General features: G+C 36.3%; 1 protein-coding gene across 1 annotated transcript; it reads right to left on the bottom strand.

The window, feature by feature from the left end:
* Window positions 1-3,667: 3,667 nt before the first annotated feature.
* On the bottom strand, window positions 3,668-13,034 carry znf513b (zinc finger protein 513b). The gene is made up of 4 exons (XM_084096255.1): window positions 12,383-13,034; window positions 10,839-10,967; window positions 8,675-9,388; window positions 3,668-6,964 (listed from the first exon to the last, which is right to left on the bottom strand). Exons 1-4 carry the CDS (start codon window positions 12,420-12,422, stop codon window positions 6,201-6,203), a joined length of 1,647 nt encoding a protein of 548 aa, XP_083952381.1. The 5' UTR covers window positions 12,423-13,034; the 3' UTR covers window positions 3,668-6,200.
* Window positions 13,035-13,363: the final 329 nt, after the last annotated feature.

Here is a 13,363-nt window from a genome sequence, read left to right as displayed (position 1 = left end):
TGCTAAGCCACGATTGGCCTGTGGCGGTTTTCGGGCGTGGCTTAGCGAAGGGTCAATTGAACATGGGCTAGTGTTTTAAAAAACTTTATTACTTTATATGTTTTGTTGAAAATTTTAAAATGTCAACCCGATTACATGGTTTTGTAAAGGGTACAACTGATTTGAGCATATATCAGCATTATATTCTCTATCTGATAGGCATCTTGTAGTTTTATGTTAAAGGCACACTGTGTAATTTCAAGAAAAATCAAGAAAAGGAGATTTAAATAAAAAGACTAAATGTGTTGAGCTACCGTGTCATACCGGATCACGCCCGCGCTACCCACAATTTCTGGTTTTATTTTGTAGAAACCATGGAAACACCAAAGAAGCTTATATATATATATATATATATATATATATATATATATATATATATATATAATTTTTTTTTTTTTTTTTTTTGTGTGTTTTATTAGACAGGTGAGCAACTGTTTGGATACATTCATCGACAGAAAACGAATCATTGTTATACAGCTCAACACAGTTAGTCTTTTTATTTAGTATTTACTCAACAAACACACACCTGTGACCGCATTACATTAGTATTACTGCGCAACTGCCGTTTGTGATTCTTTGTTGCTGCATGTGTTGCTTAGCAACCTCTTTGGAACTACATTGCTTGGCGGAGGAATAAATGTGTTATAACGTTATTTTTTTGTTGCTGGTGTTTATTTTATGAATAAAATAAATATTAAAATGAATATTTTTATGGAGTATGGAGTTTTTTTATAAAAGCAGTAAGCCCCTTGAAGCCGTGCTTTACAGTGGATTTAGAACAGCTAAGGGTTAGGCAAGACACGGAGCGGAGTTTCGCGGGGCTTGTCACATGTAACACATTTATTCCTCCGCCAAGCAATGTAGTTCCAAAGAGGTTGCTAAGCAACACATGCAGCAACAAAGAATCACAAACGGCAGTTGCGCAGTAATACTAATGTAATGCGGTCACAGGTGTGTGTTTGTTGAGTAATTTACAACGGCTTCAAAAGCAGCTCAACCAATCAGAATCAAGGACTGGAACTATCCGTTTAGTAAAATATCAAGTTATGTTAACTGTACTTGTTCAGCTCCCATATCTGGGTATTTCGACATACTTCAGACAGGAAGGAGATGCGTTTTCGCACATGCACACGCAGTACAGATCCGGTACCGTGTTTCCGGTACGGATTGAGTAGTGACAGGGCTTATTGCTTAAATATATATAAGCTTCTTTGGTGTTTTCATGGTTTCTACAAAATAAAACCAGAAATCAAGGGTAACGCGGGTATGATCCGGTATGACACGGTCCGTGTCCTGGTTAAAACTGCTTATTTAAACTTTCTTATACATTTGGGATAATGCAAGTACACAAATCAACAAAATATATAACATTGTTTTAATTGTTTTGGATATTATGATCCAAAAATCTTACATAGTGTGCCTTTAAACTAAACTGTTAAACCGCTACTCAACCCTGTTAGTGTTCCAAAATAATTATGTCCCAACATATAACAATATTGATTTAGATGGAGATGGTACAATAAAATTGTGTATCTGGAGGGGCTGGGTTAAAAATGTTGATTTCTTGATTTAAATTGAATCTCATTTTGATGAACCGTTATTGATTCTTAAATCAAAGCATCGATCTTTTAGGCTTTTTATTGTTAAGTTGATGAATGAACAAAATTTTTAACAAACCATTGTCGAAGAGAAAAGTCTTGTCTATTTTAATTATAAGCGATTTTTTTTATTAAAATCAGCATTTGCAAGTAAATATTCTTCAAGGTTTTATTATTTTTTGTCCCCTGCTGTCCACCTGACTAACTTGAATTATTACAAATCTGACACTACAAAAATCCTCCCCCAAAAAATGCTCAAAATTAAAACTAAAAATGCTAAAACTTTACCAAAAATTATTTCATAATGTCTAAAATATATACCCGAATGCATACTGAAGCAACTGAACCCAGGGCCAGGGGAACAGTTCATTTGCTCCATATAGAGCCATAAGGCCATCTAGTGGTAAGTAGCATGTATGGAAAAAAAATAATAATAATGTATTTACCCCACAAGAGGTCGGCAGAGACACCCAATGTGAGAGTTTGTGCATGAAATGTTATTTTGTATATTAAGTTTATTATTAAATTAAAGATACAATATAATAATATAAAAAAAGAATAAAAAATAAAATCTCTCCCAAAATTTGCATTAAAAATATAAAAATGAAATGATACAAGTGATATTTCTGGACAAAAAAAACAAAACATAACTAAGTATAATTTTAAGGCTTGAATGATTTGTTACAGATAAGTTACGGGAGGAGAGGATGAGGGTTTATTGCTGTTTTCTTTGGGTGGCCGACTGCCTGCTAGTCAACCAAAACATATTATTGAATGATTATTAAGTGTTTTTGACTCATTATTTTGATCAAAAGCACATCTTGAAGGCCATGTGAACCAAAAGAGCAACTTAGTGCAGAGATGCCAACCGCAAACAACTTCATCTAAAATCCCATTCTTTCCCGCGTGATTTCCCTCACAGTAGACATAACTAACGTTACTTCTACAGTTGGTTGATGAATGAAATATTTCATCACCATCCAATATAATTAATATAAGCTTTGTTACTTTTGATATGTAGCAAAGTCTCCGCTTTAAAATTGTATTATGAAATTCAAACAATAATTACCGTCTTGGCGCTCTTTAATGGCCATGGCGTGACATCCCGCTGTCGAGTCCTCCTCGAAATTAGGACCCCAAGCAAATGCAATAATGCAATTACATTTAATAGGCACCCTCTTTCGCGCCTGTTTAAAAATCCTACAAAATCATATGATAAATGCTGATTGAACTACGTTATAATGACCATTAATGTCTATATTTAGCTTGTGTACTAACACTGTTCGTCTCATCCGCTTTACTACTAGTTACAGCACGAAATAAACATGAATGACAAGGGTATGATGAAAGAAACAGAATCTGTATCTTGTCTCATATAATCACCCAATCAGCGTTTCAACCACAGACAGATGTCAATAAAACAGCTTATGTTATATTTACCCCAGAAAAAAACATAAAATGACCACAAACTTGTTAGTCGGCTGGAAAAATGAACTTAAGAGGAGCATTTTGTTAAACTACATTGCATATTCTTTGCATTCGTCAATATTTAATGGATGTTTGAATAAATCTGCCATTTATGACAGACACAAAACATAAAAAGTAGAAACATAATTTTGATTAAAAAGTTATTATAACAATATTTGTATAAAAAATTTCATTTTGTGTAATTTAAATGTAAGTAGCCTATAGCAATCAGTTAATTTTATAGTAATGTAAGCTACCAACAGGTGTTTCCTGTATATTTTACATTAGTTGAGAGATGTTTTTCCTTGAGAATATTTTCCATGTACCTGATTGGCCCCAATTAACTGACAATGAATCGAATCGCAAGCTTGTGAATCGATATAGAACCGAATCATGAAATGTGTGTCAATACCCAGCCCTAGTATCTATCATAATATGACTAGCAATTCTGTTCTTTTCCTAACTGCTTTGCATTTGTTGAGAAAAGTGAACTAGTGGAGTGATACAATGAAACAAAACATCAGCATTGTTAGAACTCGTCCAATCAAATTAGCGCACAGTAATTAAGTGTTGTACTAAATATTTATTCTTCGGAGCTCCAATTTTGTTCCATTTGTTGTTACAAATGTCTTAACTCAGCTATTTTAATAAAATGTTATAAACATCTTTATTATGAAACCAAAGGCCACTTGACAGTTCTTCAGACCAACAATTTGTGTACAAAAATCAGAAAGCTAATGAAACCCACAAAAATACAGTACATAAATAATCATATTACACTATATGGCAAATCAAATGTCATTGGTTTCAGTGCTGTGCTTCTATTTCACTAATTCCCTGATTGCACTGAACTCTTGCTGTGTATTTCAGTGACTGTGCCACTTCTGTAACAGAGCAACATTGGACAAAAGGGAGGACCAATTAATATCCTATATGTATGAAAGTGACTGTGTACAAAATGCTTAGATGTTTGTTTTGAATGTGATCTGTTCGCTGTGTTTCAATAAAGAGATGATTCATGTGTGGTCCCCACCTTCTTCCTCCTGAACTGGTTTGCACAACCAAAAGAAAAAAGCAAAACAGGGTCTTTCCCACGTAATGTGTAAAAAAAAAAAAAACCTTTACAGGTTTCCATGATTACTTTTCTTGAGAGAAAATCTCACAGTAGGCATCACACTTTAATCTAAATAAATCTGCAGGAAATATTTTAAAGTCAAACAAAAGACGCACTAACGCACACCCACATCATTGTGAATCTCATGAAAACATTGATTCATTTTGAACACACACACTCACACACAGACAAAATGCATAAAGAAAATGAGACCTATTTTAGGACCATTATGACTTTTTTTTTTGCATTGTGACAATTTCAAGACAGTTCATTATTTATTCTGTAATGCAATAAAAAAAAACACTTACTGTAGTACAGTAATAAAAATAAAGGGATAGAACATATACTACCACGATATATACAATAACTGTACAATTTATATACTTTTTTAATATTACAGTAATGAACATTGTAGAGGGGGACAGTAATGTCACAATGCAAAAAAAGAATACCTTCGTATTCTTCATGCAAAACATTCCCTCGATTATGATTTTGGGGTTCAATATAGCGTTTGTGAACAGTTTTCGTGAGACTCACTCATCATACGTGTCCCTCTAATGCCCTGGAAAAACTATGAGTGTGCTGGAGGCGGATGAAACCCCCGATCAGTGCAGCATTTTGCAGTGGCACCAGGAAATTCATGTACAGTAAATGAGGGAAGGAGGTGCAGCACCTCCTCAAGACAAGGCAACATCACTGTCATTGTGCATAAGTGAGCATACAGTAGCAGCCAGACATCTTCAGTGTCATCGAATCCCTCATGAAACATCTACAGCCGCTGACCCGTTGCTTTTATTTCAGTCCTTTCATTCAGCAATTCAACTAGAATCCAAAACAGCAGAGGTGTGAATCTATGGTGGCCCTAAAGGGACATGGTGATGGGAGGAAAAATTAAGATTCCAGGCTTTGCTTTCCTCCAGAGGAACGGAAACATTTTGGAGGGCGAAAGCAAAGTTTCTCGGGGGAAAGCAAAGATAACGCAAAAGAATCGAAACATAAGTTTTCCTCCCATCTCATATTTATTTTTTCCATTATGTCCCTTTAGGAGCTCTGTAGTAAATCTCACAAAACGCATCAGGAATATATTTGATCCCAAATTCAAAAGAAAAAATGAAGAAGTTATATTTTGCATGAAAGAAAATGTTTGGTTTTAGGATTTATATTTATTTTCATGACAGCAAACAAAAACAAAATCTTTCTCATTACTGTAATGTGAAAAAGACATGTTATGCTGTGCTGAAATTTACGCCAATTTATTTTTAAATTCATTTTTTTTTACTGCAATAGAGAAACTACAAAAAAAATCGAAAAAAATGTAATAAATGTAAATAATAATAAAAAAATTGTCTAAAAGATATTTTCACAATGCAAAAAAATCTTAATGGTTCTAAGAAACAGACCTCATTTTCTTTATGCAAAATATGGGTAACACTTTACAATAAGGTTTCATTTGTTAACATTAGTTAATTACATTAGTAAACAAACTAAAGATAAGCATTTATTAATCTTAGGTAATGTTATTAAAATCAAAAGTGGTATCTGTTAACATTAATTAATGCACCGTGAACTAACATGAACAATTGTATTTTAATTAACGAACATCAACAAAGGTTAATAGATGTTGTAAAAACATATTGTTCATAGTTAGTTCATGTAAACTAATGTATTAACTAATGTAAACAAATGAGACCTTATTGTAAAGTGTTACCAAAATATGATTTCTTATTCGTCCTTTTGTTGTTTTGTGAAATTCTCCCAGTGGTGCATAAATGTGCCCTTTTAGTTTGAGATGTCGGTCTTAAATAACAAACCTGTGATTCTGTGATCAGCTGCTGTAAACAGTTGGACCAAATACAAAATACAATCAAATTCCATGTGAAAAAAACAACAACACAAAAAAACAGCAAACCGGCCATGTTACCGCACGGATTCCTCTGATAAAAATAAGGCAACTGGAGTTAGACATCAACAGAGAGATCCCGCTACATTTCTCCTTCCTCGTCCTCGTCCTCTTTCTCCGGTAGCTGCATCTTGAGCCACCCCTCGGCGGAGTGGCCGTGCTTCTTCTGGTGGCGTTTGTAATTGTCCCAGTGTCCTGTGGTGTAGCCGCACTCCTGGCATTTAAAGGGCTTCTCGCCGGTGTGCCGCAGCATGTGGCGTTTCAGGTTCATGCTCTGGTTGCAGCTGTAACTGCACACGCTGCACTGGAACGGCTTGGCGCCCGAGTGGATGCGCTCGTGCCGTTTGAGATTGGCCAAGTTCCCGCAGGCGTAGTCGCACGCGTGGCATTTGTACGGCTTCTCGCCCGTGTGCACGCGGTGGTGCCGCTTGAGGTTGTCGAAGTGGGCGGACGCGTAGTTGCACTGCGGGCACTTGTAGGGCTTCTCGCCGCTGTGAGTCTTCATGTGGCGGGCGAGGTGGTTGGGGTACTGTGTGACGAACGGGCACGACGTGCACGGGTACAGCTTGTCGTCTTTCTCCGGGCTGGTGGGCGAGCTTTTGGACAACATGTCTAATGTGCATTTGCTGCAGATTTGCGCCGTCGCGCCCTCCTCGTCCTCCAGCACCGCGCCGCACACGCGACACGTGAAGGGGAATAGCAGCTCGGGTAGAGGGTCCGACTCTTTGGCCAAACTCTCGGTGCGCAGCAGGGCGGGGGAATGGCGGTCCGTTCGTAGGGTGTCGTAGCTTTGGAGGAAGTCGGAGTCGTTGCTGATGTGCAGAGTGATGTCAGACACCACCGACTCTGAAAGACAAGGAAAAACAACAAAAAAAGCTGAAGGGCTATTTTCCTCTTTTTGAGCAAACCCAGTTTTAGGAACCCAACACTTTCTACTTCCCTTTACTTCACACTCCACTTCCTCTTTTTTCTTGCAGCATGAAGCGCTCAAAGTGCAAAGTGTCGTAAACAAGTGGAAATACACCAGCAAGAAACCTGCAGTTTTGATGGGAACAGGTGCTTCTTTGTTCACTTTGAAACGCTCAAAAGCTGTCAGACTAGCAGAGAAGTTTCCTCAAGGAATCTGTATTCCTGTTTAGTACTGATAATTGAATAAAGGCAAATAAATGAGTAGTTAAAGTTAACAAGAAATGGCATTCATATTAACCCATTTTACTTCTGTAATATGACACATTTTTGAGTGAAACAAGAAAAAATATTAAGGGTCGCACTTTTTATCCATCGGGAATTGACAGGAAAAGTGTGTTTCAAATCAGATCTGAACATGAGTTTGCAGTGGATTGTGGGGGAACACCACCAGCACACACTTTTGTGTGTGTTTTGAACCGGGACTGAGAGTGAGTTTCATCCTCCAGAGTATCTCCACATATGCCAGTGCTAACTCTCTTCTTGTTCACATCTGTCCTTATTTAACATTATTATAACTAGTATTTTGTCATATTTTTGGCATTTATACATGTATTATGAAAGTAGAAGTGAGAGGGGAACAGGATCAGGAAAGGACCAAAAGCTGGGACTCAAGTGCAAATTTTCTGATAAACCAAAATTGTAATTTTAAAAGATGAAGATCCAGATTTGCTGTGCTTGTTTATAAGGCTGCACAAATGTGTCTCTTAAAGTATGTGATTGTATATCAATAAATATTACTATAATATTAATAATAATATTCAAATCAAACATATAACATTATTATTATCGTATATTTCACATTAAAATCTAGCATTAAAGATTTTTTTTTTTACAAAATTGTGTGATTATATTTCAATATGGATATTATATAATAATTATTATTATTATTACTAAATAAAAATATTAAAATTACTGAATAAAAACAAAATAGGGTCATTCCATGTCAAACTTCACCAGCTCAAATGTTTAATTTTGTGTTAATATTTTTTCTGAAGAAAGACAAACATATATAGCGATGAAAGCCCAAATATTAAATGTATCCAATATTTTGTAGAGGACGGAGGGGTATTAAGATTTATTTAATACTTCTTGAGTTATAGGCATGCAAACTTGGGCAAAAAAACAAACATTTTTGAACTGTCACCGTTGGCATATAATGCGACAAAGATTACTAAAGTGAACAGATTTTACTAATAGACCGAACAATCTCCGTATACAAATAAAATAATGATGTTTCCATCTTTTTAAAGTCATTTTTACTCCCCTGTAATTTGGCTTCAAATCTCAGGTGAAAATTGTTGTTTTGACCCCCCTTTTGGCTTTCTTCTTCATTTATGTATTTCTTTCACCAAAAAAAAAAAAAATAATTATCATAAAGTTGAGCTGAGACGGAATGACCCAATAAGAAATCACTACTATTACATGTTACAGTAAAAAAGATAGAGAAAAAAGTACTAAGCCAGATTTGATAAAGCTGGATCACAATTTCGGTTTTACTTCGATTATTCGTGCACTGAAGAATCATTCACAATAACAGCAGGAGTATTCATTGAAAAGTAAAAACAACGTGGTGGATTAAACAAATACCTTCCGTTAAGGCTGTAGATTTGTCCTCCTTGTGGCTCATCATGTGTTTCTTTAAAGAGTGGCTGTTGTTCCCACGGAAGTCGCACTCGCCGCAGTTGAGCTCTTTCTCCTGCGTGTGCATGCGCTGGTGTCTCTTCAGGTTGCCCAGAGAGTTGCACGCGAACGTGCAGAACTCGCATTTGTACGGCTTCTCTCCGGTGTGTGTGCGCACGTGTCTCTGCAGGTTCACCAGCTGGGCGGAGGCGTACGAGCAGTGCTGGCACTGGTACGGCTTCTCGCCGTTGTGCGTTTTCATGTGCCGCTTCAAGTGATTAGAGTAACGTGAGCTGAAACTGCACAGTTTGCAGGCGTATGTTTTACTGGCGCTCTCGTCGGTCGCGGATCTGCCTCGGTGGATCCTCCCCTGCGCGCTGTGGGCCGGGTGGGCCTCCTCTAACGGCCTGTCCTGGCGGTCGGCGTCTCCGCCCTCGGCTCCGCACTGGAGGCAGTGCAGGGCGAGGTCCAGCGTCCCGCTCAGGGGGTCGGCGAGCAGCTGCCCGCACTGCCTGCAGGACAGGTACGGTGTGAACGTGGCGTCCGGGCCCATCTCCTCCCGCTCGCTCTCCGTGTCTCGCGGGTCCTCGAAGTCGCTCTCGATGCCGAGACGGTTGTAGCTGGAGCAGTCCTCGTCGCTGAAGCCGTACACCGGCATTCCCATGTCGGCAGTGACGGAGTCTGTCGGGAGATCACAAGATGCTGTGTTATGCAGTGCTTTTCTGTTTTAAAACCGTTTTCTTTACATGGGAAGTTGAGGCAAAACATATCAAAGGTTTCATGCTTTAAAAGATATATTAATAATATAACATATTAGTGCTGGGCAACAATTAATCGCATCCAAAATAAAAGTCTGTGTTTACATAATATATGTGTGTGTACTGTGTATAATTATTTTGTATATATAAATACACACACATGCATGTATATATTTAAGAAAAAGTATATATAAAATATTTATATTTATATATAATATAAATTATGTATAAATATACAGTATATACATGCAAATATTTCTTAAATATATACATGGTTATTTGTGTATTTATATATACAAAATAATTATACACAGTACACACACATATATTATGTAAACACAGACTTTTATTTTGGATGCGATTTATCATTGCCTAGCACTAAATATAATGTAATAATAATAATAAAATATTTTATTAATTACTTAATAATAATAATAATAAACATTTTTACAATTTAGTTTGGAATAAAGTATGGATTAGTATAGCAAAATACAAAGCACTAGTACATAGATGACCTGAGATGAACTATAAGCTGCAATAATTTATGAGGCGTTTATTCATAACAAATTTACAGTAAAGTAGAGCTGCACGATTCTGGATAAAACGAGAATCTTTTTTTTGTTTTGTTTCAAATACAGATCACGATTCTCCCACGATTCTGAACAGACAACTAAACAAAAAACATGTAATTTACTAGAGGTTCTGATTAAATGTTAAATGTTAATTGCTACGATTTTAACATCGTTAAGAAAGAATGATTCAATGATGATTCTTCACTTGTTTCATAACTGGATGAATCAGCGTTTTTGAACGAATCTCTTGAATAAATGATTCAATGACAAATACATGTTTTCAACGGTATATGTAATCGTTATTTGAAGCGGCCATTTACTTTCAAAAGTTGATTTGCTCTATTTTGATCGCTATCGTAGACATCAGTGTTTTATACCAGTACTTCTGTGATAATATGAATATTTGTAACACAGAAATAACAATAATGTGTGTTTTAAAAGACTGCTTGAGAAGCTGTTTCATACCTATACATGGTAACCGCTCTCTCTGGGTCAACACAGATTTGAATGAAGATATTTTGAAGAATGTCGGTAATCAAACAGTTGAGGGACCCCATTGACTTCAATAGTACAGAAAAAAATAGAGTCATTGGGATCCATCAACTGTTTGGTTACCGACATTCTTCAAAATATCTTCATTCATTCAGGTTTGGAACAACTTGAGGGTGAGAAAATGATGACAATTTAAATGTTTGGGTGAACTAACCCTTTAATCTGGCAAATGCTTGGCTGAACTATGGAATAGTACAGCAAAATACTGTAATTTAAGCTGAATTAAAGTAATTCATGTACGTCACTGACCTGAGTCCCTCTCAAAACCAACAATCCTGTAGTCATTTTCTCCAAAGCCCAGCTCCTGTCCGAGAAGGAAGTCACTCTCCAGGACGAGGTTTTCCTGATTGCCAACCGCTGCACCATCTTCAGCTCCCACTGCAATAAAGCCAGTACAACATCACAGCCTGTGTTATACAGTTATAGCCTACGTCTTTACCATGCTGGAATCAATCTGATAATCAAATCACTCTTAAACATGAAACTAAAAAGAAAGTATTCATTTTGAGATTCTCAGTATTGGGAAAATATCCATGTCCACTAAATCTACTAGCAAATGTGTCAAAGGAAGGCACACATTTAGTTCCTAAAAAGGTTTAGTGGACTTTCAGAGTAAATATTGTGTAAAATATTAATTTAACCATTATATTGTACGGCATTTAGCAGCAGTTTTATTTCGGCATTGGAAATTGAACACTAAATAAAAAAAATAATCTGACTAAGTATAACATTCTAAAGGATATCTCAGATGCGTTTGTCTGATAATTATTCTCAGTCATATAAAAGGGGATCAGCCAATGATAACGGGATTTAAACACTGACGAGACTGGTGGTTAACAACACTACAGCTACTTGAGCTCTGGACAGAGGAAAAAATATGATAGAAATGAATGAAGGAGGAAGGAACAGTGAAGAGACACTAGATAAACAGAGGGATTTGGGTCAGAGATGGGTCAAGCCCAAGTCCCGCAGCAGGAACAGGGGGATCTGTCCAGAGGAAACGGAGTGAGGAAAGAATGACGACAGAAGAAGGGGAAGCCGATATGTTTTCACTGAGATAAAACCGAGCTTGGCTGGTAAAACACGTAAATCAATATTAAACAAGAGCTTTTGGAAATAGATTCTGCTCACTTAGTCAAGGCGTCTCATTTAAACCTTATATAAAAGCTCAAGAAGAACTAAAAAGAGCTGTGTTTTCTTAACGGACACAGCAAAAGGAAAGACATGCTCAAGGCTAAACTTGTGTATAATTCATTTTTGAAAGAAATGAAAATGAACACTTTGGCTATTTCAACAGAAAGTACTGAAAAAGCAAGTTAACAAGAGCGAAAATACAGTTTGACAAAAATGCAAACCAGAGTAAAAAAATATATAGAAATGACTCATATGACTCAATAACAAAACATATCTACAACAAAAGTGTTTCATAAACACATTCTGATCTGACATTACATTATTAAGTCTAAATGTGTGTCAATATTGTAAAAAAAGTGTGTCAGTATGAAAATACATTATGAGATTACAAAGCATTACAGCCAAATAGTCAATTTATTGTAGACTAGTCATGGTTGGCCATGTGAATAGTTATAGTCTCAAAACAATGTCCACACATACACACACACACACAAATGTATGCTCTTGTTGATTATTGTCAACAGATATAATCACAATCACACTGATTTCAACAGTAAAATAAGTGAAAATTATTCAGGCATTATTTTCAAGAAATAACAGAAAATAGAGTTAAACTGTGAATTGAGGTGAAATCAAGTGAGATAGAAGTCCAGACTTACATTTGACAGGCTGTGGGTTGGACTGTTTTCTTCTGGGCATTTTTCTTAATGTGTCTGTTAATAATCAGCAGTTCCCTGTTGAGCTGGTCTTCATCACCATCACCTTCCTCTTCCTCATTTTTCTCTTCCTCCCTCGAACAAAGAGTTCCTCAATTCCCTCATAAACCCCGAATTAAACACGTTTTATCATATGTATCCCCGAAAATCATATTCAAACAGCCAAACAACTGAAACTCTTGTTATTATTTATGTTAGCGTGAGCTAAAATTAAACTACATACATAATACACAGACAGGACTGTAGAAACACTGTCATTTACGATTATATGACCCTCACATCGCAAGATGACGTCTGTAGCCTGATTTTAATCCACATCGATGAAAAAAACAGGATATTTTGGATGTAATTCGTGTTTATCCTGATATCAGTCGAAGGCTAACTAGCATGACTAGCTAGCCCAAAAAGAGAACATACAATAAAAGTCCAGTGTTTATAACCACTGGACAGCCAGCAGCGGGAACATCAACGTCTCTCCATGAGGAATTATTCGTCCATGTCGATTTTTATCCCTGTGAACTGTCTCCATGAGTTGAAGAAGTGAAAGTGTCCAAGTTTCATTGCTGCTGGTGTTGTGATGGGAATGTGCAGCACAGGAAGTGATTGAAAGAGTTCAGCGTGAAACAGAGAAACCGCGACATCTACTGGAAGATCACAGTATAGCAGCGCTCTATCTATCTATCTATCTATCTATCTATCTATCTATCTATCTATCTATCTATCTATCTATCTATCTATCTATCTATCTATCTATCTATCTATCTGAAATCTAATATGTTACAATTTTAAATACTAATATTAATAAATATTATAATATATATGCTAAACATTAATTGTAATAGATTTTATATATGTATATTCTATCTATCTATCTATCTATCTATCTATCTATCTATCTATCTATCTATCTATCTATCTATCTAT

The sequence above is a fragment of the Abramis brama genome (assembly GCF_963993115.1).
Source record: "Abramis brama genome assembly, chromosome: 21".
Lineage (NCBI taxonomy): Eukaryota > Metazoa > Chordata > Actinopteri > Cypriniformes > Leuciscidae > Abramis > Abramis brama.
The sequence above is the reverse complement of the archived record's forward strand: the minus strand, read 5'-3'. Positions and strand labels throughout refer to the sequence as shown.